At 35.8% G+C, this 26,441-nt stretch overlaps 1 protein-coding gene and 1 long non-coding RNA gene across 2 annotated transcripts; one reads left to right on the top strand and one right to left on the bottom strand.

Annotated features, from left to right (window-relative positions):
* Window positions 1-1,062: 1,062 nt before the first annotated feature.
* On the bottom strand, window positions 1,063-2,415 carry LOC119072522 (beta-1,4-mannosyl-glycoprotein 4-beta-N-acetylglucosaminyltransferase-like). The gene is made up of 2 exons (XM_037177773.1): window positions 1,472-2,415; window positions 1,063-1,410 (listed from the first exon to the last, which is right to left on the bottom strand). The coding sequence occupies exons 1-2, from the start codon at window positions 2,273-2,275 to the stop codon at window positions 1,081-1,083; spliced, it is 1,134 nt and encodes a 377-aa protein (XP_037033668.1). The 5' UTR covers window positions 2,276-2,415; the 3' UTR covers window positions 1,063-1,080.
* A 3,336-nt stretch (window positions 2,416-5,751) lies between these two features.
* LOC119072525 lies at window positions 5,752-11,229 on the top strand. The gene is made up of 3 exons (XR_005086877.1): window positions 5,752-5,764; window positions 6,509-6,513; window positions 11,074-11,229. It is a non-coding gene; the product is annotated as an uncharacterized LOC119072525 (long non-coding RNA).
* The last annotated feature ends 15,212 nt before the right edge of the window (window positions 11,230-26,441 follow it).

The following is a 26,441-nucleotide window of genomic DNA, read 5'->3' as shown; positions in this document are numbered from 1 at the left end:
TGCTCACTTATGGAGCGGAAACGTTGACTTTAACGAAAGCACCCGAAGATAAATTGAGAGTGACACAAAGAGCCATGGAACGGAGTATGCTTGGAATAACACTCAGAGACAGAATTACGAATCAATGGATTCGACAACAAACCAGGGTCGTTGATGTCATGGAAAGAATAGCATCTCTGAAATGGAGCTGGACGGGACATATTGCAAGAAGGACAGACGAACGTTGGACCAAAAAGATCATGAACTGGCGACCATATAAAAGACGAGCTATAGGTAGACCACCAGAGAGATGGACAAACGGAATTAAGAATATTGCAGGTACAAAACTGGCAGCAAATGGCAATGGATCGTACGAAATGGAAAGAAGTTGGAGAGGCCTACATCCAGCAGTGGATAGAAACAGACTGAAAAAGAAGAAGAGAGGTGGTAACTGAAATCTCTCAGATTCAGATCTCGTGTCAGATTCAGTTAAGAGCCTCACCCCTTGGAAATTTTCTAGCCTACATTTTTGCGCAAAAATATTTGTTTTTTTTGAAAAAGTAAAACCATTAAAGCATGCAAAAATGTGTTGCTTTTAAGGGAAATATTGGTTTGTGGATGATAACTTATTCCACTTCGAGAAAACTTTGCAAATGTGTAAATTTATGTGTTTTGCAAAGGTTTCTCCAAGTGGGTTAAGTTATCGACCACAAACCAATATTTGCTTTAAAGGTAACACATTTTCGCGTGCTTTAATGGTTTTACTTTTTCAAAAAAAGATTTTGGTTCAGAGAATTCATCAAAAAACGAATATTTTTGCGTACAAATGTAGGCTAGAAAATTGCCAAGGGGTGAGCGCTCTTAAATCAATTGCAGGGCCGGACTGGTTCGAAAAAGCTCTTCGGGCATTGTATGAAGAAATTTTGTGGAAATCCCATCAATGTCCTTTCTCCAAAAGGTCTTTCGGGCATAGAACACCCATAGGGCCAGAGCGATTGTAATCTGAAATGTAATGTGTAATAAACAGCCGAAGTCCACAGTGACAGTGCTTATTAAAGAGGACTAAAACAACTCTCTCAAAATTTTAGAATTTATTTTCGATCATTTTTGACTGGGTGGAGCATCTTCCCGAATACAACCCCCTGGCAAGAGGAATTTGAAATATTTGTGTTGATCCATCACAGCGCTAGGGATACCCAATGTACTCAATTTTCGCGGTCGCTTGCCTAATGTGCCGATTAATTCTTTGAACGTGTAGACCTCCTCGAACATATCGAAGATATTGCTTCCATCGCAAATTTTTCTCTGAATATTTTCCTTATTCAGCAGGTGTCCTTCCGTGACTCGATCACTGTGCGAAAATGAAGTCATTTTGAAGATAAAGTCGGACAAATATCTAAAGCAGAAAGAGCAGTGCCAGCCTGCATCCTCCTGGAAACGGAAATGTTGTTCATTACGTCACATTACAATAACAGTACAAGGCAACACATACCAGTGTCCAGTTCGAAATGCGTGACTCCGTAGACTTTCTATGATGGTATCGAAATTCATTGTTATATGTGTCAATATGAGGCCTATTCGTGGTGTCGCTGTAAAACTCAAACGAATAGACGTAGTTTCTCATTTGCAAATGAAGTTCACTAGAGTATCCCTCGCAGTTTTTGAGCAGCTTGACCGTCTCTTTGAATGGAATCTCATCAACATCGCTGACTATAATCAAATCGCCATTCTTGGGCATGAGTGACCCGATTGCACGTGTCATTTCCTGCCTCATCATTACTTCATTATCGAAACTATTTTGTGGATTTCCTTTCAACGAATTCCGTATAACGATGTGATGTAATTTTTCTTCAGCAAATTTGAATCTCTGAATGTTTTCATCAAGAAACAAAGGTTTCCGCGCTCCCGTAAATGTTCGATCAGTTTCCAACACCAAGAATATGTCCACTACATCCCACAACTCCCTTAGTCTAATTTCGAGAATGTCTAACTCTATGCTAAATATCACAGCGTCAATCACTCTCGGTGCACTGCTATCTGCTCCGTTTACCTCACGCTCTTTCCAACCGTGAAGTTGACAAAGTTCAGAATATGGAACAGAGTCGGAGTGAAAATGTGGAATAATATTTTCTGATTGCCTTCCTGGACTGTCCCAGATCGGTCTTGTTAAGTACATCACATCACGAACGACTAATGTTACGCTTACGTGTTGAGTAACTATAGCCAATGAAATATAGATGAGAGCGATACAAAGTAGGAATTTTAACAGAAAACGACGGCGACCACGGAAACGCATGTTAGTCTTAGTCTTAATAACAAGTTAGAAGCTACTCAAGTAGCCTATCCACCCTATCCAACAGCAATAACACAATAAGTAAAGTGACTATTTTATCTTCAAAAACATAATTTATTCGTGTAAAAATAAAATTCTTTGACATTACTGATGGGTACGACGCGACGTAATGAGAAAATAATTATTTGAAAACGTCACCACTAAAAGAAACCATATGTTGAAACCCAGACGGAATAACTCTTAGTAATAACCTTAGGTCGATATTTAATAGTATTTTACATAACTATTGATAAAATATGAAAAGTAGAGCTTACGTGTGAATTTTGTTGATCTGAGACGAAGCCGAGGTCAATTAACACAGATTTTTAATTTTTATACCGAGTTGTGTAATGGATTTTACATGCTGAGGGCTTCAAAAGGAGTGCTTGAAACATGAAAAGTACGGTTTTCGACCGTGTAAAAACATTTATCGTCCCGGAGTGAGTATGTCATACATTATACGGTTCTGCATATAAGCTTTATATGATACATTAATCTATCGTCGACCGCGACCCGTCCCTAGGGAGTTTTGTTTAACTCTGCATTCAATATATATTATCACATACGCGCGGGGTTCGGCTGTCAAAATTATTTAACTAGAAGTTTAATTCAAAAATTACACTTCAGTTCTATGTTGTTGTCTTGTTTTCGCTTATGTGATAAAATAGAGTACACACTTGTCACTATCAGTCTCGGCAAGCCTCGACTTCTTCGTGACAAGTGTGTAATATATATTACGAAGAAGTCGAGGCTTGCCGAGACTGATATTGACAAGTGCGTACTCTATTTTATCACATAAGCGAAAACGAGACAACAACATAGAACTGAAGTGTAATTTTTGAATTAAACTTCTAGGTAAGTAATTTTGACATCCGAACACCGCGCGTATGTGATAAATGAAAGAAACTAAACTGTTCAATTGTTGTGTTGTATTCACTATATATGTTGTATGATAGAAACTCGGAAAAAAATCCTGACCCCGACGAGAACCGAACTCTTGAACTTTGCGTGAAAGCTAGCTGTGCTAACCATTCGACCACTGAGTCTTCGAATATGAACGAATTGCTAAATTGCTAGTTGGATTCTCGCATAAAAGTGACGCGCTCTAATCGATTCGGCTACTGAGACTTCGAATGAAATGGATTTGTTGACACGTTTTGTTTTGCACAATGTGTATCAGTATATTTTCCAGTTTTCGTTTATGTATGACATACTCACACCGGAACGATAAAATCATATATGTGGTAGTAGGGCTACACCCGATGTCATTACCCCTCCTACCACATAATAATTATTATCGATGTTGCTCAGTAATGACTTATTTTACAGAATTTTTTCAACACTCAATTCGAGGTCATCATCAGCGGCTGAAATTACAATTTTACGTTATTTTACACGTTTGTTTACGACAATTGACAACAACAAATGAATTGAATACCTTAGAAGACGACACTAAATTTTTGAATTTAAATTTCAATTAAATCTCGTTAGTACAATGAAATATTTTTGATCAGTGTAAACAAATAATTTAGATCAATATAGTTTAGGTTCTTATGTCTTGACTAGTATTTTTTTCGTTGTGTTGGTTGAATTTTTCATATGAGTAGATGAATATTCCCGAAATTCTATTACTTTTAAATGCTCCACTCCATCCTGGAAATCACAAAATCCGATCGCTTCCATCAAGTTTTTCTTTTTGTTTCCTATCGGATTTAAACTCTTTTTTATGTGAGTTAGAGGTGAGTTCTTGAAATTCAATTACTCCTGAATACTGCGGCCAATTCTTCATCCTGGAGATCACAAAATCCAATTGCTTCCATCAAATTCTTTTGGTCTCCTAACGGATTGAAACTCTTGTTTAGGTTATGTGAGGTAAGTTCCTGAAATTCCATTAATCCTGAATACTACGCCGCAGTCCCAATCCTAGAACTCACAGATCTCGATCGCTTCCCTCAAGTTTGTTTTGGATTTCTACTTCATTCGAATTCTTTTTGAGCTAAACAGAGGTAAGTTTCTCAAATTCCACTATTCCTGAATGTTGCAACCAATTCCCAACCCTGGAATTCCAACATTCCATTCGCTTCAATCAAGTTTTTTTTTGTTTCCTATTAGATTTAAAGTCTTTTTTTCTTTTGTAATTGGTCTAATACCATTTAATCCTAAATTTGTACCTGTACATGACACAAATTCCACCCATGGAGTGGCTTCTATTCTTAACAAAAATTACCCTACTCTATTTATCCAGAACCATGGAAACTGGCCTGATTCAGGAGAATCAGGGGAAAACATTAACTATTGTTTTTCATTTTCATTCGAAAGTAGGATAATAAATCTCGTCCGAGCACTGAAGATGAATTTTCACGTTGAATGTCTATGGATAGTCTCTGCCGAAGGAAAAGCGTAGCTCTCTTCTCGTTAGTGACATTCGAGATTCTCTTGCCTAATTCGGAAACAAATTGCTTTGCATGAGGACCCCATGGACCAAGCGTTTCAAAACCTAAAAGAACAAATAAGTATTGGCCAATTAAAGAATTATATAGTGTAATATTTTTATCCTCTGGCGTTTTTGCCACCCAACCAACATGTCTTGAACTGTTCATCAAATACGATTTTGCAACTGTGTCTCGGCAAGTTGCGTCCCATAGCAAACATTTTCCAGCAGACCATGGTATCAAGGTGAGTCCATCGGGATGTTTTCCATCTTCACGCACGACTCCAGGTGGTTCCAAAATTGCTGGAACTCCTGCAGAAACTACACCTCTTCTATGTGTTTGCCGCAGATGCATTTATGGGGGTGACAAATTTTTGCTCCAATTCGTGAAGCAACCGAAATTCTTAAGGTGTCGTTATCGAGGCATAGACCAAGAGATGTTCCCAATCAATCACATATTCCGGTCGCTTCCACCAAGTTTTTGGTTTTGTTTCTGCTGAATTCACACACGTGTTAAAATAACAAGATGGCAGTTCCTGAAATTTTACTACTCCTTAGTATTTCATCTCCATTCCCAATTCCAACACTCCCAGATTTTAATGTCCAAAGTGGGATTTACAATGATGCCTAGACTGGTCAGCGACTTTTGTTGTAAGCAAGGTATTTTCAGTAGAAACAATTTCCGTTTAAATTCTCCAGGTATAAAACTTAAAAAAATCGAAGAGTTTTTCTCCTGTGGCCTGTAATTAACGGTTCCACGGTTCGTTAACGATGTTCATAAAATTGAGAACAAAATGTTCACCTTTTGCGAAACGAGTTTCAAATAATTTATTTTGTTTGACGAGTAAAAACTAAGCCCAAAAGTTCTCGGTTCCAATAGGCAGTGAAATTGATCATTTCGAGATAAATAATAATTGACTTTGTCAAATAGAAGAAAAAAAATCGAAAGATAAAAAAGTTAAATCGTTGCTGGTCCTTTTTTCTTATCAGATACAACTAAGTTGCCAGCAAAAAAAAATGTTGTTCCCTTTATTTGTTGTATCATCCCTTAATTTATTGTCGAGTTATTTGACTCACATACGGGAAAACATAAGAGCAAAACTTTAAAACAATAAAAATAAATAAATCGTGCGTTTCATACTAAAGTGTGCCCTTTTTTTTGAGCCGAAGCAAAAACAATCCAATACCAAAATGATTTAAGTGTCATATTGTGCACCCCTTTAAAAGTTATAGTTTATAATGGTTTCGCCATATAAATACGTTCTCTGTATATCTCGGTTGTAAAATATGAATGAAAATCGACAAGATTGTATTGGATTGTCCAATCTTCTCTCCCAATAATGTTTTGTAAAATAACGAAATTCCACTGACTGGAATAACAAAAGCGAAAATGGTTTCAATAACGACAGAGATTGCACATGTTCAATTTATGCATATCGTTCGTGACACTTATACTTGCGCTATTATTTTCAGATGATGTTTGAATCGCAAATTGGAATATGACGATGGTTGATTACACCGCTTTTTTCCCCCATTTGACATTGTCATTCGAGAGACTGAATATTGGATTCACTTTTCGAATCTATTGTTTCACTGTAATGTGTGTTTGAGTCCGATGATAGCTTGTTATGAGATAACTTTTTTTTATGTTTTACGTCAATTAAGGCTAAAATAATTGGCGAAGACAATTACAGTTCAATGAGAACATCTTGCCGGACAAGCGTTATGCAGATGAAGTATACCATGATTCGTACAGAGCTTTGTAGAATAGGTACCGTATCACCAACAATATAACCCTCGCATCTCTTATTTCAAGGCAGCTCTCTAGCAATATCACGGTGTGCCTTGTTTATTTCCTTTGTATTTATAAAAAAGATCTTATAATTTGGGTGAGTTGCATCTGTGCGATATATGCGACCATAACCTGGCCTTAACTCTGTTTTCCAAATTATGACACAAGATTTTCACAAGTGTGACGTCAAAATATTTCCCATTATAGAACTGTAACTCATTCACAAACCCTGGTCGAATAAGAAGTTTCAAAATCCAATGAGATTTTGACAAGCTATCGAGAAAATTTGACAAACATTTTCATGCATTTCATGGCTTCGGTCATTGTGAGATTTTGCGGTAACCGCGCTCCCAAAAGGTTTCTTCCATCGTACAGTAAAAACGAATTTTGACAGGCCGAAAACAACCGACCGTCATCCACAGAAGCAAACATAAGCGCAACTTAAACAAATTTGTTCGTCAAAACTTTAAAGTGAGGTTGTGTTGGCTTCTCTGTGGATGACGATTGACATTTTTAACGGCCTTGGAAGAAACCTATTGTTTGTTTGGGGATTATTCTTAAATTACGTGACGCTTTTTCAGTGCTGTCATCGAAATTAAATCTTAAATGAAGTGGATCATAGTTTTAACTTCACAGAGCAGTTACTATATTATGAATGACCCCTTACTGATTGGTCATACCTTCAATTTGAGCCGTCGGAAACGGGGAAAGTCATAGAGAACCATTCTTGACAAACTTGTTGCGCTTTGTAGTTGGATAGGAATATAATACAAACAAGGCATCAGAACAGTCGGAGCGTTTGCTGCGACTTAGCCCCGTACAACCCGTAATCCTATTTCGTCAGCAACCATAATACGTCCGTAGCCCTAATAAGCCCGGAACCCTAATACGTCTACAACCCTCTAATGCGTCTGTTACCAAAATGCAAGTCAAGTTGGGCATTGTCAAATTTACTGAAACTGTTCATTTTTAAAATTGCGCATAGCGCAATTACGAAAGCCCGTACGAAGTACCTTTCAAATAAAACCAACAATTTACGACATTATTTTAGAAACCCAAAATTTTTTGCCAACTTTCCATTGGGTATTCAATTATTTCTCAAATGAAACAAAAACTAGCAAAATCGGTTGAGATTTACTCGATTTATGTGCAAAAAGCACTTAGGGCCGAGTAGCGGCCTTAGTGCAAGGGCCCAAATTTGAAACTTTTTTTGCCGTCATTCTATTCGGTATTCAATTACCTCTCAAATGAAACAAAAACTAGCAAAATCGGTTGAGATTTACTCGATTTATGTGCAAAAAGCACTTAGGGCCGAGTAGCGGCCTTAGTGCAAGGGCCCAAATTTGAAACTTTTTTTGCCGTCATTCTATTCGGCATTCAATTATCTCTCAAATGAAACAAAAACTAGCAAAATCGTATGAGATTTACTCGATTTATGTGCAAAAAACACTTAGGGCCGAGTAGCAGCCTTAGTCCAAGGGCCCTAATTTGAAACTTTTTTGGTCACGTTCTTTTCGGTATTCAATTACCTTTCATAAAAAACTAAATCTAGCAAAATCGGATGAGATTTACTCGATTTATGTGCAAAAAACACTTAGGGCCGAGTAACGACCTTTGAGCCCTCCCAACAAGCCGACGTTGCATCTTACCCAAAAACAATGTTCAGCAACTTTGTTCTACTCGTCAATACCTTTCATTTGATATATCACAAGCAGCTATTGCGTGCGTATTTCGGTAGATATCGTCGAAAGACTGAAAAACACCTATAGGGCCCTAGCTCTGGAGGGCCGACCCTACCATGCCCATTTTCGAACTTGACCTTACTTTTGTCGATACCAATCGGGAAAAAAAAGAATTTTGAAAAAAGGTTGTGATTTACTCAAGCTAGAGGGGTCACGGACGGACGGACGGACGGACGGACATTTTTTTTATTGCGGATTCGTCATCTATAAACATAACCAAATGCTTTGCCCTTACTGTCTGCTTCCAATTCGACGTGCTACAAACGGCATATTAATCTTATAAGCCCCCAGTACTTCGTACGGGGCTAAAAATGTCCGTCTGTCCGTCTGTCCGTGACCCCTCTAGCTTGAGTAAATCACAACCTTTTTTCAAAATTCTTTTTTTCCCCGATTGGTATCGACAAAAGTAAGGTCAAGTTCGAAAATGGGCATGGTAGGGTCGGCCCTTCCAGAGCTTGGACCTTATAGGTGTTTTTCAGTCTTTCGACGATATCTACCGAAATACGCACGCAATAGCTGCTTGTGATATATCAAATGAAAAGTATTGACAAGTAGAACAAAGTTGCTGAACATTGTTTTTGGGTAAGATGCAACGTGGGCTTGTTGGGAGGGCTCAAAGGTCGTTACTCGGCCCTAAGTGTTTTTTGCACATATATCGAGTAAATCTCATCCGATTTTGCTAGTTTTAGTTTTTTATGGAAGGTAATTGAATACCGAAAAGAACGTGACGAAAAAAGTTTTAAATTTGGGCCCTTGGACTAAGGCCGCTACTCGGCCCTAAGTGTTTTTTGCACATAAATCGAGTAAATATCATCAGATTTTGCTAGTTTTTGTTTCATTTGAGAGGTAATTGAATACCCATTGGAAAATTGGCAAAAAATTTTGGGTTTCTAAAATAATGTCGTAAATTGTTGGTTTTATTAGAGAGGTACTTCGCACGGGCTTTCGTAATTGCGCTATGCGCAATTTAAAAAATGAACAGTTTCAGTAAATTTGACAATGCCCAACTTGACTTGCATTTTGGTAAAAGACGCATTAGAGGGTTGTAGACGTATTAGGGTTTATTAGGGCTTATTAGGGCTACGGACGTATTATGGTTGCGGACGAAATAGGATTACGGGTTGTACGGGGCTAAGTCGCAGCAAACGCTCCGACTGTTCTGATGCCTTGTTTTATTGCGGATTCGTCATCTATGAACATAACCGAATGCTTTGCCCTTACTGTCTGCTTCCAATTCGACGTGTTACAAAAGGCATATTAATCTTATAAGCCCCCAGTACTTCGTACGGGGCTAAAAACTTGTTCAATGAGTCTTGATTCCAACGAGTACAGCTTCGGGATCATTTATTTCAGTCTCAGCAGTGAGTTGCTCTACATAGTCGAAAGCTTTTCAAGAAATTTAATTTTCACAAATAGTCAAGGCTATGTATTCAAGTGGTCCAAACGATTCACAGATTTCAAGGTGAGAACTGTCAAGTTTCGAATTCTTAAACTCATAAGAATCGGCGCCCAGATCTTAAAACTGTTAAACAATTTTTTAAAGAATTAAGTGAAGAGGAGAAGACGTGTATACAATTACACAGCCCCATCTTATGATATCTAAGAAGTAGTAAAACTAGATGTTAATTTAATTCATTTCCGAGATTTTCTTTTTGATCATGAAAGTTGTAAAAAGTTTGGACAATGCGCTGTAGCTGTCCTGTCTTCGACACCGTATAAAATACGACGTCGACGTCCAATTTTTTTTTTTCGTCGAAAATACAACATTGAAGCGAAGGACAAACTTTTTACACCAAAATTAGTAAAATCTGGAAATTACCAGCAGAACGTGTCTTTTATCTCAATTAAAATAAATTTGGGTGTTAATAACACCCAGCGGTCACATAAAAATATACAACAATTAGCGAGAAAAGAGTTTTTCCTCATTTTGCGAAAAACAAATTTTAATGTGCACAGTGCATTTTGTGTGCGCGATAATTTTAAAATAAATCTACAAAATAAGTTCTATTCTATTCGACTCTACAGTGCTGGAATATATAATATTCCAAACCGTAAACTTAACCATACAAATTACGAAAATAAATAATTTAAAAAGCTATCCATTACACGTTTGGTTGAAACTTTCTATCAGGCATATAATGTGCAGCCATTATTCGTAAACGCTTTAAATCCACTATCTATCTTATGATCGTAGAATGAAGCTACGGATATGCTTATGACGCAAGTTCAACCATTTTGTCGAAATCATATAGTAGGCAGGATTAGTTAGATATTGGTATTAACGTCAATAGATCTACTACTTCCAGCCATCGAAAGGGTAGATGAGCAAACACAAAGAACGTTTGTGCGGAAAGAATGTGTGAATGCTGTGTAATGTAACTTACGTTCTAAAAAAGCGCACGGACAAAAGTCATACAAATTTTTGAAAATCCTAATGTCCCTTTCCCTTTTGAATGCACTTTTTAATGTCCTCCCGAGTAAAATTAAAAGTCTCAAAAGTTCGAAAAGAGACGTCTCACAGTCTCAAATCCTTTGTATTGTAAGACGTCTCTTTTCGAGCCTTTTCGAGCTGCTAGCAGGAACACTGAATTGACAAGTGTCAAATTTGATAGTGATATAAGCTACCGTTTAGGATTGTTTATATTGTTTATATCATCAGCCTCCGATATTTCGAACAATTCGTACGATATTAATCGAACGTTTTTTTGATGATCAGAAATAATCAAGTAATCGCTTGTTGATAATCGAATTCACCTGTCACAGACCAGTATTATTATCGGGTCTATAAACTCTATAGATCAAGTCCAAGGTTATTCGAAATGTCAAAAATCATCCACAGAAAACCCTAACCTAAAATTATGTGCAGTGAAAATGAGCAGGCACTTTGTTCAAGTTTGAAAATAGAAATAAATGTTTGAATGGTTTGCATTGTTTTCTTGTAAAACAAAGAGCTGAAACATCTTCGCAAGCAACAATTATAAATTCACATCTTATGCATTGGAAATCTATTAAATTTAATGTTTTTGTTGATCCGGACAAAACACAAAATTAAACGGCAGCTCAAAAATTACAAATTTTTTCACAGAGTTGAGATTATGGTTAGTCTATGGATGACGGTGTAGCTGCCAGTGTTTGGGCTTACAGTTACTCGAAATTGATCTATTACTTCCATCGATCAAAGTATTTATTATATGTTGATTTCAAATCTTGTACTTCAATTTTTTTACTTTATAAGGACCATATTCCCCAGAGCTTGTTATTATTTATGTCGTGGTGGGAAGTATTACCTGACGCAGTATCACATATATATCAATCGAAAATTTCATCAATAATCGATAATAATCGATAAAATTATTATAAATATATATAGAAAGAACCTTCCAACAATTGCTTCAATTTTCCGAACCCTCGTATCAATGTGAATGTGAAGAGTTTGAACGTTGCCTTCGTTGAATATCATTATAGGAAATTGACAGGTCTTACAATGATCTTACAAGTGTCTGGCCATAAAAAGCATAATTGGAGGCTAAATTGTTTGTCACAGATGTCAGCCGCAGAACTAAATTCCTACATCAACAAAAATTTTGGACAATTCCATAAGGTTTGTTCCAAGGTCAAAAAAATTTGTTGACGCTTAGGTCATCTCTGTGGATGAAATCACTGTCATTCGTGTTGTCAAAGTTCGGGTTTACAGTTAATTGGAACATCTCTTAAAATGGCCAACACGACCGCACCAGTAACACCACTGGATGATAAAACTCCGTCCATCCGCAATCGGTATGCATCCAACATTTCCAATATATCTAATAACACGTCTACGCTGACATATCCAAATATTAGCTCGCATTCTTACCGATGTAGTGATTGTCACTGACTATCATATTATATTGGATGACGTCACAGTTAGGGGCCATTCACAAATTACGCACGCGGTGGACGGTTAATTTTTGACCCCCCCCGTTTCGCACGCGTTTTTCATATAAAAATGTCTGATTTCTGACCCCCCCCCCTTAGCTGAGTGCGTAACTTTGGAATGGCCTCTTATAACTGTATCAGTGACCGCTGATGTGCAACTGATTTAGTTCTTATTTGATCTGTATCAAACATGACTGAAATATTTTCTTTCATATTATTTGTCTGTCTGTTGTCGATTCCATAGCCTGAAGATTGTTACAAATTGAACTTCCTTAGTCTTAACAAAATAAAATGCATCCGTCCAGGTGCACCATCAAGTATGGCCAATACATTACTTATTGTCTATTGTCTAAACGGAACGTGTCCCGGACGTTTTTACCGTTCCGCTTTACAAGTACTAATTGAAGGACCAGCATCACATGGAAAGCCCACTATTTAGGTACGATACAACGTTTCATTCGACAGTGTTATTCTATGATATGTACTTTTGATAATAAAATATAAATAGTCCACATACTGATGGTATGTGTGTACCGGTTACATTGTATATTTGAGTATTATATTCGAAAATTGTGAGATTGTTTCTCAAAAGTTATTAATTAAAACTTTGTGTTATCACATTATCATCTCGCGCATATAATGCGATATATACATTCCCCGTATAGAGATGGAATGGATGGATTCAATTTCAAGGAAAACTTTCAACAATTTTCTCTTATGTTTTAATGCGATTTTCCATTTTAAATTGTATTTTGTGTATATGAAAATTGAGTTGTTTGAAAACCATTTAAGTCATTTTCTGTGTAATTATGTTATACCCTATTTAAGTGCACACGAAAATATTTTGTTCTACATTATTTTTCATTTGTTGGGTGAGAGCGTAGCTGTTCAGGATATTTTTTAATTGTCGTAAGTACATTTTTCTTGAAATTCACTTATTCCGAGCAATTGTTCTTGAAATGTTTTGTTTGTGAAACGTTGGAAACATTCGAAATAAAATAAGAAAAAAATTAAAACGTTGAAGTCGGTGAGGGAATTTAAATGTTGACGAGCAACATGCGTACATATAAATGTATAAGCAGTCAACATTGTACACCTCTGCCATATAATACCCGATACATACTCCACATGAACGCTAACGAGACACAGTGTCTACGTTCGAACAAATTAAAATTGTTATTATTGAAACGTCTTACACCGGAAAATTTATATATTCGATACTTTGATTCAAGTCAAGCCTTAACTACCACACAAAAAACGACGACTACACGAGAAAGAAAACTGGCAAAAAAGATTTTTATTACACATCCTCCACCAGTCACATTCGTTTCAAATCTGCGGAGATATCGGTATCATATCATTTATATATAAAATAACAACAACAGCAACGGCAACAGCAACAAATAATAATGATGCAATGATGGTAACATTCTTTCATACTAAAGAGGCGATTTCATTCAATTTCAAGATCTTTTATGAAAACTGCTTCATTTTGGTTCACTGTCACGTGCACGCCATCATGAAAGGAAAATGGTTTCAATAAAGCGAAAATCTATTGATGAAAACTGATTTTATATGGGTGCATATAGGTGTAATGTTACTGCTATATGAACGATTATTGTACGATGGAAGCGGAATTAATTGATCTGTTTTTTTTTTGATCATGATGTAGAGGGAGTTGCGGGAAACGATGGGTGTGTTGGGTATTTCGCGCTATATTACTGACGTTTCTATAAAAAAGACAGAATGTAATGAGACCCATGCTGGAAAAGAGAAAATGTGCAAAAAATTCACTTTTTACCGTTTTTCTTTCTCGGACATTTCTACCACGGTGATGTAAAGTTAACCATTCAAGAGCAGTCGATTTGACGAGGGACCTAAATGCATAAGTCGGCATTTGATTTTGGTGCAAAACGCTTACTAATACAAATGCATGAAACGAATACGTCCTCTGCTCCTGCCTGGTTTACTTTACTCTGTCGTGTTTTTACCAATTTATAAATCATTACCAGAATCGCGAGCAAAATGAAGGTCATAGCCCGTTGTTTTAGCTCACCTTATACAATGATAAAACATTTCTTTCCATAACTATAACGCCTCTGTGTGTCATGAGATGAGTACTTTACCTATACCAAATTATTTGGTTTGACCTTTCCTTTAACAGTTACAAATACTTCTATGTTAATTTCAATTAAATTTCTTAAAATTATAATTGTTCGGTAGGTCTTTACAAGACAAAATTCGCCGTTATGTATGTTCCAAGGCTATTTCAGCTGTCAAAACGACATCCATAGAGACATAACCAAAAAATTATTGTTGACGAAATGTTCGCAAAAGCGTTGAGGTTATAGCTCTGAGGATGCTAGTTTTCGACTTGACAAAATTGCTTTTACCGTACGATGGAACAAACCTATATGGAGGAGCTGTTTTTGTTAATATTATTACCAATTTGCCTTCGCTTGCCTACCCTGTCTACCTACCGAATGTGTTCTTTTTTGCACTAGTCAGACCATTTTTAGACAATGTTTGACAAAATTCGAGGTCAATAACTACACGAAAAAGTGACTTTTCATTTTTCGTCCGAGTTATGTACATGCAGAGGGTACATGCTTCCATTGATGAAATGAACGTTTTTCTGTGCAGAAGCTTGTAAAATATTTTTCATACATAGGATCCGAAAAGTGCGACTTCGGACTGCGTTCCGCTCCGCTCCACCTGGGTCAAAAACACACCTTTTTGTTCCTAGTAACATAATATACTATTTCATTCAGACGGACCAAAAAAGTCACATTCTCTCACCAGATATCCACCAATACAACAACTTTTTCTCTCACCTTTTCTTATACTTTTCGTTCCAGTGACATCTCGTTTCCTTCTCACTGACGTCACTTTTGCGTATTGCAAAGGATTTCATATTCATACAATTGTTATGAATAAAACGAAATTCGATGTTAAACCACATTGCTTCGATTGCTCTAGTAAATATAAGTGATATACCGCACTGTTTATTGTTATGTTTTGATTGGAATGTGAGTTTTAGGTCAGTCTGAGTGAAAAATGGTATATGTCACTCGGAGCAAAAAGGTTTGTCTTTGACACAGGTGGTGAAAACGTTCAAGGATGTAGCGAACCGAAGTAACATAATATACTATTATGCGGAGTAATGTAATAATAGCTTTGTTGAGCGTGAACTTTTTGAATGACCTCTTAACTACATCCGAATTTTCTACATCAGAATTTTCCAGTGCTTCATTTGCAGCAGTTGGTTAATGTTGTGTAAAGGCAGAGGGTACAATGTTAAACATTCTCTAATGATGTGTGCAAAGATATTGCAACCTTGTACCTACGTATACCAGAAATTTAAGTAAATTTAACATATCGTCAATGTCTAGAAAAAGCATAAAATTATTCTCAAGAAATTCGGTTTTTTAACGGTCTAAGTTCATACCGTTTTACATTCTACGATATTATGCTTTGGTAATGGTAATTGAATATATATTTCGGCGGTAAACACATTGAAAATAAGTTCCTCTTCTCACCAGCAGCGTGCAAATGAAAATTCATAAACTTTTCGCAAACAAGTTAAGTTCTAAGATTTTACTGAACTTTTTTTTTATACTTTTTCTTGTTTCCCCAAAGAAATCGCTCAACAAACATATCCGATAATTAAATTTAAACAAAAAGAAGTTCACGTAACAATTCCATTAAAATTGGACTCCACATTGCGTACACATTTTGCCGTATGACTTTTGTACCGAAAAGTAAAAACTTTTCGGAATAAAACGAGAAATATTAAATAAATAAAATTAAATAAATTGTACCGATGGTTTGGCGCCAACTATACAATACCAGAGAGCAAATACGGTGCGGGAATGGTTGAAACAAAAGTACGCTTATGGTTTATGAATATAATTTTGCTGGCAAATTTTTTGATACTGATGACCCTTTTTAGCGAAATAGACATTTCACGATGGAATTCGAGATAAAGCGACAAGGGATAAAGATGAACGTTGTACTTGTACTTATGTGTGTGTGTGTGCAGAGAGTGGCATCATGAAATGTTGTTTGTTCGTTGGAAAACGGTTTCAACGAGTGAATCCAAACAAAGTGTGATTGTTTCATTGTCTGTCTCAAAGACGATGAATTTCGCTGTATATGAGGCCCACGGGTATTTTGCAATGACAATGAAATTAGAATAAACCAGCCGGCTACGCAAGGTCTCCCACGAAGCAATAGGGGATGATTTAAAAATTATACAGAATCTTGGCCCTTTCATCACTTGTGCTACCACGTTCCTACCTCTTAGCGATGTCGTATATTACCACAAAACAAAAACGCGAAAACTGCTTTCTATCTGTCCGCTTAGAACTAAAATGTAGATTTGGCCAAGGTAAATATTGTGCCAATCACAAAACAGATGATTCAGGCTTCTCCAGGAAAGCGCAGAAATTGGCAATGATACAACCTGAGAACTTAGTACAGTAGAGTACTGTATGGATCCTAACAGACTACATTATACGAACTTCTTCTGAGGCTGAATGTAATTCAGGGGTCTTACACAAATGACGTTACGTTTGTAGGCCACACTATTGACTCAAAAGAGTACATACTTGTCGAGCTATTAGTAATTTTAATCAGTTGACAGCATTGAAGAAACGTGACGTCATTTGTGAACGACCCCTTATTAATAGTAATATCGCCAAAACTTGAACCAATTTGAAAACAATGGTTCGGCGATCCAGGCAAGCTATAGCTCGTTTGAATCGTCTTTCAATTCAAAGAAATAGGGATCTTTTACTTTTTCGGTTAGTTTCCCATTTTCTTGGTGAACACGTGAAAAGTGATAGCATGTCAAGGGGTGGTGAAAACAGTTTTTTTTTGTGATAGCTCAAGATATACATGTTTCTAAAAGTTGAAAATTTGTAGGAATATAGGCCTTTGACAGACCTTCATAAAGAGTATAATCATCGGTATGGGCCGCCACCCGTTCTGGACTTATGACTCAAAATATGGTCAATGTTTGGACAGTCCTACTGGCTTGCAACAGAATTTATCACGGAACTGACTATAGGGTTTTGTAGCTGGACTTACCCTCTTTCGTTTCACGTATAATAAACCTCAGATAAATTCTGTTGCAAGCCATAAAGTTAGTCGAAGTAAACTGTCGCTCCAGGAGACCCATATTTTTCAGTGTTTTCAACTTGTTTTTGGTCTTCAAACAGGCTGGAGCGATGGAAATGAAATTAAACTAAATCAAAATTACATGTTCAGTTCGAAATTGTCGTAAACCGAGCGATCGTTGGTCTTGAAAATTTTGCTTTCCTCCTACTTCGTAGTAGGTGAAAAACCTCATTTCTTTGACTTCACAAAATGAACAGAAACTCAATTGCTTGCTACGAATATAGGTTTATAGTAAAGCAGAGATGCGCCCATGATTTTTTTGGCGCACATCTAGAATGATATTGACCTGTACTTTACGGATTCGCAAATCATTTTCATGAATTATTCAATATTATTGGTGAATTTGCATTTTCAAAAATAATTCAAAATAAATGTGGCCACATTCGCGCCACATTTTTTGAGCGAATGTGAGCACATTCGTTTCAAATGATGCGAAACGAATTTGCTCAAATTTGATGACATAAAATGTGAGCAAATTCGCTTTTCAAATTTGGAACGAATGTGCATGAATCTGTTCAATCTTTTGATGTTGAATTGATGTCGTAAATTTATGAACGATTTTTAGCGATCTTATTTACAGAAATCGTGAAACTGACAAAAAGCCATTTGGTCAATATCAACTGATTCCAATTTTTCTTTCAAATTCAACGGAGAACGAATTTCGCAGGAAATGTTTTTGAATTTTATACAAGTAGCACTGAAAGTGTGAATTTTCAACCATATTAATTCTAAACTCATAAGAGCTGTTGTTTAAAATATTTTTCTAAGAAGTTTAGAGTTTAATCAAAAATAATAAATGAGTTGAGTATTTTTTTGAAAATTGTTATACTCTTCAGTGTAAGTATTTCACGTTTCATTCGTTCAATAAGTGAACATTGGATTTTTTACATAAAATTCTGGAGCTAAACTGAAAAGAGTAAAATCTTAAAATCGGTAGATGATTTTAGAAAAATTAAAGTTTTCATATTTTTAATGAACTTTTTACAACTTTCGATACAATTTCAAAACAAATAAATCACCGTGGAAATGATTCTTGCTCGATTGTTTTTAGTAAATTTTCAAATTTCACCATTTCCCGCAATTCCCTGTGAAATGGGAAACTAACCGAAAAAGTAAAAGATCCCTATTTCGTAGAATTGAAAGACGATTCAAACGAGCTATAGCTTGCCTGGATCGTCGAACCATTGTATTTATTTTCACCAAAATTGGTTAAAGTTTTGGCGGTAAATGTCTCCTAAGAATTATAATAACAAATATCCCCGACACTCAGATCATGCCCCACCTTCCACGTTTTCAATGATCCCCAAACTTTGCAAGCGACCCCATTGATTAAATTAAAAACTTTGCAAGATAGCACGAAACTCTAACTTTTAAGACTGCAACAATTCTGGAAAGCTTTTTCCATTACGTTTTTATTGAAACACATCAAATCTGCATTCTCATGAAATAGCAACTGCTTAACGGTGACACATAACAAGCAAATCTTCCCATAAAAATGTTTACATTATAGGGGTGAACAGAAGACACCCCCATCACACATTCACTTCGGTAAGTAAATAAAGACCTCACAATGCAATGACAAAAAAGAAAATCAACTCAAACGATACTACCAACATCTCGCTTGAAATATGTTTACTTGACAGAGAATGAAGAAGTTTTATACACATCCATTCCGGAGCGGTGTATTATATATGTTCTACGTGTATGCATAAGACATATTCAAACATAATTCTGTACAACATGGGAATTTTCCTAATTTAACCATTTTAAATATTTGCATACATTTATGTGTCATTATGAGATGAGCTCCTGTTGAAGAAGTTTTATAATAAATACTTATCGTCACAGATTTATTCTAATAATTTCAATGTTAGGATTATGGAAATGGCGGTACACCTATACCTACCAGCACCTATAGACATAGAGAGAGAGCGAAACAGACGAACGTTCCCCGTCAGAAAATAATATTTATCTTTACGATGAAAGAAGGTATTAAAGCAAATTGATACAAATGCTGCTTATTAGGTGGTGAAGTGAGAAATTTGTTTTTACTTTCGGTTTTGTCTTTTAATAATTCCGTTGATGGGGAGCGTATATAGCATACAATAATAATGTGTAGCGAGTACAATATGAAAAACAATTACGTGAATAAATTAGCTGTATGACGTCTATATTTTGGTGCGGCAGGTTATTTTAGCAGAAATTGAGTTGCTAAGAGGGATTAACCGCTTTGATGAATTTCTATTATTTTAGTCAATTTAAGCCTTGTCAATTCACGAATGGATTCATATTTGAGATACAGATTTTATACTCGATTGCCGTGTAAACATTTCGATTTCATTTGATATCACATCAAATAGCAGAAATACAATTCCGTCTTCTGACTGTGAATATCCAAAGTTTTACGTTCAATTACGCAAATCTCTTGAATTAATGACAAAAGTAGACAAATACGATAAACATGGTTTATCTTTCTCCAGAGCTTCAACAACATTACCACGACATCGAGACTTCAACAACTTAATGCAACGACGATTGAAATCAGCAGAACTTCCTTGTTTACTCGAATCACCAGGACGTTCCAGACCCGACGGGAAGCCTCACCTCGGAAGCCTGATGGCCTCGGTATTACACCTTGAACTAAAGGAAAATCACTGTTATGGGACTATACTTGTGCTGATACTTTTGCATTATCTTATATAAATTGAGCCTCAAAAGATGCACGGTGCGGTTGAATGCATTTTAACTTAGCTTTTCGATGCACTTTTGATATTTTTGGATATTATTAGTCAGCTCGGAGCCCTGAACAAGGTTCCACAAAATTTTAATTTTTTTGATTTTCATCCGTACCGTCGGTGACATTGGTGCATAGCCCATCCTGTCTACAGAGATAGTTGTGGAAAACTGGTTGTGGTGTCAATCGATAGTGCCTGAAATTCTAATAACAATTGTACAAAAATTTGGTACCCTAAGTGCAAGTGAAGCCGGCAGAGACAAGCTAAAATTGAAAAAACGTGATTTTCAAACAGTCATAGAGGCGTGGATGCTTGAGGGATGAAACTAATAAATAGTTCTAGCAGTAGAGCAACGTTTCCTCTACTAATTACCAAAAAATTATTTTTGAAAACCAACTACGTAGAGACCGACAGTAGCTCAAAGTTTTTCTCTCATATTTGGGAGAAAAGAGCGACGAGTTTCATGTTCCAGCGATTAGCAATCTCAATTCAGCACGGAAATGTTGCATGGATTCTTGGTACAATTCAACCCCTCAAGAACTTGGCAGAAATAAAACAATTATAAATAATGTAAAATGCAGTTAAACAAGCAAACCCGAATGTTTCAAGATTCTACTGAATTACCTACAAAAGAGTGTAAAGTCTTTAGTCATCTGTTTTCGACAACGATGATAATAATAAGTCATGAGCACTGAGTTGTGGTCTTTTATATGCAAAAATGAATGCTTAAACTTATGAAGTAAAAGATTCTGTATTGATCGAATTACTTTAAAGAAGAGACGTAATCGTGACACCGTTCCAAACATTTCCGATTTCGACTATCAAAACATTTTGCACAATCTGTGAAGTGAAGGAATTAGACAGAAACATACTTTACTTAATTCACGGAAAAAGGAAGCAGGTATTTTCGGCACAATTGACGCAAAGATTGCCGTGAGACCGAAAACTCGTTGTAAAGCATCTCGCATGTTCTGGATCGCTAATTTTTTTTCTTTCAATTGAATGTTTCCAGTTCCCATTTTCGATTGCACTACTCATTAAACCACCAAAGACCACCAAATTGCTGGATTACTGTTTCAATAGAATAATTTCCTCACCAATTCATTTCTCCATCGTTCTCTAATCATCTAATTTACCCCTATTTACAAAACTATTTCGAGGAATTGGACGGTTATATACAAGTTCTATAGTATATAAGTCAGGCAAACATTTGAATAAAGCCTCACAGTACTGATGTAATCATTCGCCATCACCATGACTTACCAAATTTATAATAATTTCAATTTATCTTGTTGTTTATAAAGTCGATACAACGAGAGCTTTTATTGAATTGCCCAACAATATTCACAATTATGTTGTTCTTCATGTTACGTACATACACTTCTTATACCTATCTGACCAAATATGCAGGAGGATTTATACAAAACAAATCAAACGTCATTGTGTTTTAGTATGCTCTCATTTCCTGCAAAAACATACGTACGCGAGGGGTGAACCACTTTGAAATAATCACCAAATAATACCAAATAACCACCAAATAATCAACTTGTCATTTAACAAATACCATCCAAAATGTCCAGTTTCGAGGCCACTTCCATAATATGACGAACTAATGAATAATGACATATTTTAAAGCGTGCAGTAGCCTCAAAAGAGTGACTCAAACGTCCTCAAAAAAAATCTCAAATAATCACCAAATAATCCTCGAATAATCACGAAATATATTTTATTGCATTCCCCGAAAAATTACTTATCTTGAGCGCTAATTCATACATTAATAGGTTGCTGTCAAAACAGTCATATGTTGTTGTCTCGTTTTCGCTCATGCAATAAAGCATTGTATTTCATATGTAGTAGGATTCTCACTGTCGCTCGAGGATCCTACTCCATATGAAATAAAGTACTATTATCACATACGCGCGATGTTCGGATGTCAAAATTACTTAACTAGAAGAATAATTCAAAAATTATACTTCAGTTCTATGTTGTTGTCTCGTTTTCGCTTATGTGATAAAATAGAGTACACACTTGTCACTATCAGTCTCGGCAAGCCTCGACTTCTTGTGACAAGTGTGTAATAATATTACACTGTAATATATATTCTTTTTGGTCCGAGTTTTTCCTCAAAGTCCAAATTAACGTATTACACCACTAGGGTAACCAAAGAAGTTATTTGGAGCTTAAAGCGTGTAAAATACCTCAAAAAATTGAAAAATCAAGTTTCGTGTCATTATTGACCTGAGCTTCGCCTCTTACGAACAAACTTTACATGAAAACAGGACTTTTAGACTTTTTATCACTTGTTATGTAAATTTTGAAATATTATGTGGTGATTATTTGGTGATTATAACCAAATAATCCAAATAATCACCAAATAATCCTTCGCAAAAAAAAGAGTGGTTCACCCCTCGTACGTACTATACAGCAAGACATATCTATAGAGAAACCGAGTTACAGATACACGTCTATGTAGTTCTTGTGCTTGAAAGACCGGGCACATCACTCAACATAAACATAAACCATAATCGTATACCACTTGCATAAGGATTTGAATACCAACTGGACAAATAATCTAGTTTTCAAACTTACAAAGAGATTTTCCAAACAATATTTGCAGAAACTTAGCCTGGAATTGTTTTTACATTGTTTTTTATGCAATGGTACAGAGAGGTTGAGTGGGTACAAATGTTTTGTTTTCATAATAAAGATTAGCACAAATCAACTTCAGTTTTAACAATGCTTTTGATTCAATGTTGGGTACAACAATGATTAAAATGCCTTCATTATTTTCGTCCTGCGAAGTCATTGAAAAAATAATTTGAAATTCTCGCTAAGAAATGAATGTAAACTGTGCACGATATTACTTTAATAAGTTAGTCAAACCATTTGCGATGACAAATCTTTTGATATCACAACAACTTGCCGAATATCACGACAGAGTAAAGTTAACCAGGCAGGAGCGCTGATTTGACTAGGGACCTGAATAATCTAGTTGCCCTATATTTTTTGCGAACAAAATTTTTCAATTTATGTCAGTGTTCATTTGAGTTCACTGACATCCAGTGTATTAGGTCCCTTATTTGACGTTTCGGAAATTAACCGCTCCTGCCTGGTTTATTTTACTCTGTCGTGCCGTGCAAATATTTAAAAATAAAATATTTGTGACATTTACATAGACTACATATACGTATGTTAAACCTTTTGCAGTTGACAAACATATTACCTGTTTTATTATCAGATCTGTTACTTCATTTAATCTAAATAATTTTAAGAGGGTGATTTCTAATCTTTTACTTCATTTTTTGAACATACTTTTTTGCCACATAAATACCGCATTAGTCAGAGCCTGTACCTGCAGTCTTTTGAGCCATTCTGCTTCTTAAAAATAAAAAAATCAAAGGTAAAATACGGACCACCCTAATCTACAGCCATCATCTGCAATTTTTGAAGCAATTCATGACTTGCCTCCAGGAACTATTTTGAGAAATCGATTTCTAAAAAATTCTCTAAATTTCCAGAAAAAGATTTCTCGAATTTTCCAAATTTCCCAAATATTTCTTTAAATTTCCTTTAAATTCCTCAAAGATTTTTTTTTTTATTACTCGAAACTAGTCCCGCTTGTCTCGTCACTATTTTCATTTTTCACAGATGTTATTAAAGTGGAAGCAAAATGAAATGATCGATTCTGAGTGTATACAGATTTGAAAGCCAGTATAGTCTTACATACCACCCATTCGAACTGTTTATATGGTGCATTTGTTAGGTTTTTTTTATCTGCAAACAGTTCCAATGCATACGCATAAGCTCGAGTTCGAAGCATAAACGCGCGCGTGCAAGCTCAATACACCGAAAAAAAAACATTGTGAATGTTATGCAAATCGACCGAAAGCTTGTTATTTAGAACTATACTCGTTTTCAAATCACAATTCGCTAAAGATCTTAATAATCGATCATTTCAATTTACCCTGCCTTTAACGAAACTTTAAACCAAAATAACTCCAAATCTATTGTTCCCTTAGAGCACCTTGGATTCTTCTGAATTATTTTAACCAGTGGCGCCGAGTCCTATAGCCGAATTGGGCAGATGTTCCATACGAGCAAAATCGTATTGGGCAGTGCCCTATAGTCTCACGACAGAGCGTTTCTTATAAAATCCCTCATAAGATCCCGAAAGATGAGAATTATTATTTATTGATCGTAAGGTTTTACGTTAGTATAAGAAAAGTCCTATAGACTTCGAGAACAAAACTTTGTCCATCCCGTCCATCACAGGACATATATCATGGTCATGGATTTCGACATAAATGTATTTTGTTGTAATGCAGGGGTATATATATTTAACAAGAGCTGTGTTGTATCTATTTTTGTTATTATTAATTAGTTATGGATACAATACATGTTTTTAATATTTTTTTTTTAAATACTGCGAAATATCCATAGCTTGATAGAATAAATAACACTGAGGCCGCGAGCGAATTTCGATATCTACATATTTTTTGTGTGTGAGTAAAATATCCGAAGGTGTCAAATCAACCCTAGAAACTTTATAACAGCTCACCACAGAACTGATGAATTGACATTTCACTTCAATAACGATTCGCTAGACCTGTTCGTGTGTAAATTGGTATATAATGTTCTTAGAGCATTGTGCCAGTGACTGGATGAGAAATGATGTTTTTGAAGAGCGTGTCTTTGCCAATTTTCGGTGTTTGAGTCTAACGTTTCCATTGTAAACGAATTCGTTCCACTTGAATATCCATGTAACTTAAACATAAAATGGAAATAAAATGTTGGATTTGTAATAAAACAATATCGAAAAGTTATCATAAATGTACATTATATGTTATTTTGATAGAATAAATATGTCGTACAACATATCACAACGAGAAAAAAAAATCTGAAAATAATTTACACAAATAAACAAATTCGCTTGCACAGTTGATTTATTGTCGCTTGTTATTTGCCTGAAATCATATTAGTATTATTTACCAACTAAACAATGTGAATTCTAGAGAATTTAACCGGTCGAAATTTGAATTTCCTATTTTTGTTTGCTGACAATTTAAAACAAAAATCATAGCTTTTTGTCTATAGCTCTTGCTATAGCTTGTGTGTAGTCGTCAACGTAATGGAATTGAAGCAAGCATAGGTAAACGACACGAATTGGAAATATTTATTTACGACATATTAATCTGCTGTGGAGTAAGACCGGACTAGCCGCCAAAAATATGTCTTAAAATCTGAACTTACCTGGTGATGAAAAAAATTTCTATGAGAAACAAGTTAGCCCAAGAGAGAGGCAGGAAACCAATAGCGAATTTTCATCATACAGTAGTGTATGACAGCATGTCCGTTGAATATGGGCTAAAGTAGCTAATATCTGGTTTACAGTTCTACTTTTCACAATATATCATCAACGTAATTATCGAATGAACTTCTGTTGATCTAAGTATTGACGCAACAGATTTACGCGAAATCTTTTAGTTTGCTATTATTTAAGACTCAATAGGACCTAACTCACCGGTTAATTGGTTATCGTGGTCGATAACTGTTGGCTTCCTGATTTAGTAACTGCGTGAGTGGAGAAACAGAGCAAGATTCTTATAAAACGTCTTTATTCCACGAATGACTATACAAGAACGAACTTCTATTTTCTTATGAATATGTGATCAAAATTAAATTGACGTGAATTTCACTAAAACTGAAAAACCAACAATAGCCGGACAAGGTACAAGTGCAATACTCAATTCACTTCACTTTCTGATGATAGTTAATTGTACTCCCTAAAATTTGTAAGTGAGGTAAAGCTTTTCGTCATAATCGAGATCGTAATAATGAAGTTGGCTCATCTGAAAATGACTTCCGTGACATTAGAACGTGCTAATTCTCTTGAATGTAAGTCATGGGTCTTACAACAGAAAATACACCGTACGTAACACGATCACCAGTAGGATGGGTCGAATCTTCCAACTTTAAAATCCACATCCAACGGCTTGTGTAGCTGGAAGAAACTTGAGGCATCATAACTTTTTCGTTATGTTGATTTTAAAGTTGGAAAAATCGATCCACCCTAAAAACGTTAAGAGTAAATTTGCCAAAACTTCGAACAGTCGGGATTCAAGTCGACTGCGATCCGATCGAGGTATAGCTCAAATGAATCGTTGTTCCATTCTGAGAATATCGTGAAACAACTTTTTTCCCGAAATTTTTTTGTTGGGCTGTCATGGCCCTTAGAAAATTTTTCTCCGGAGTTGTCGTGAAAATAGTTTTTGATCCAACATGCGAAATGCAAATATTTTAGTTCCCCCCCCCCTCCTTGCACGCGAAAATGTAT

This window comes from Bradysia coprophila (assembly GCF_014529535.1).
Source record: "Bradysia coprophila strain Holo2 chromosome IV unlocalized genomic scaffold, BU_Bcop_v1 contig_81, whole genome shotgun sequence".
NCBI classification, from domain to species: Eukaryota; Metazoa; Arthropoda; class Insecta; order Diptera; family Sciaridae; genus Bradysia; species Bradysia coprophila.
The sequence above is the reverse complement of the archived record's forward strand: the minus strand, read 5'-3'. Positions and strand labels throughout refer to the sequence as shown.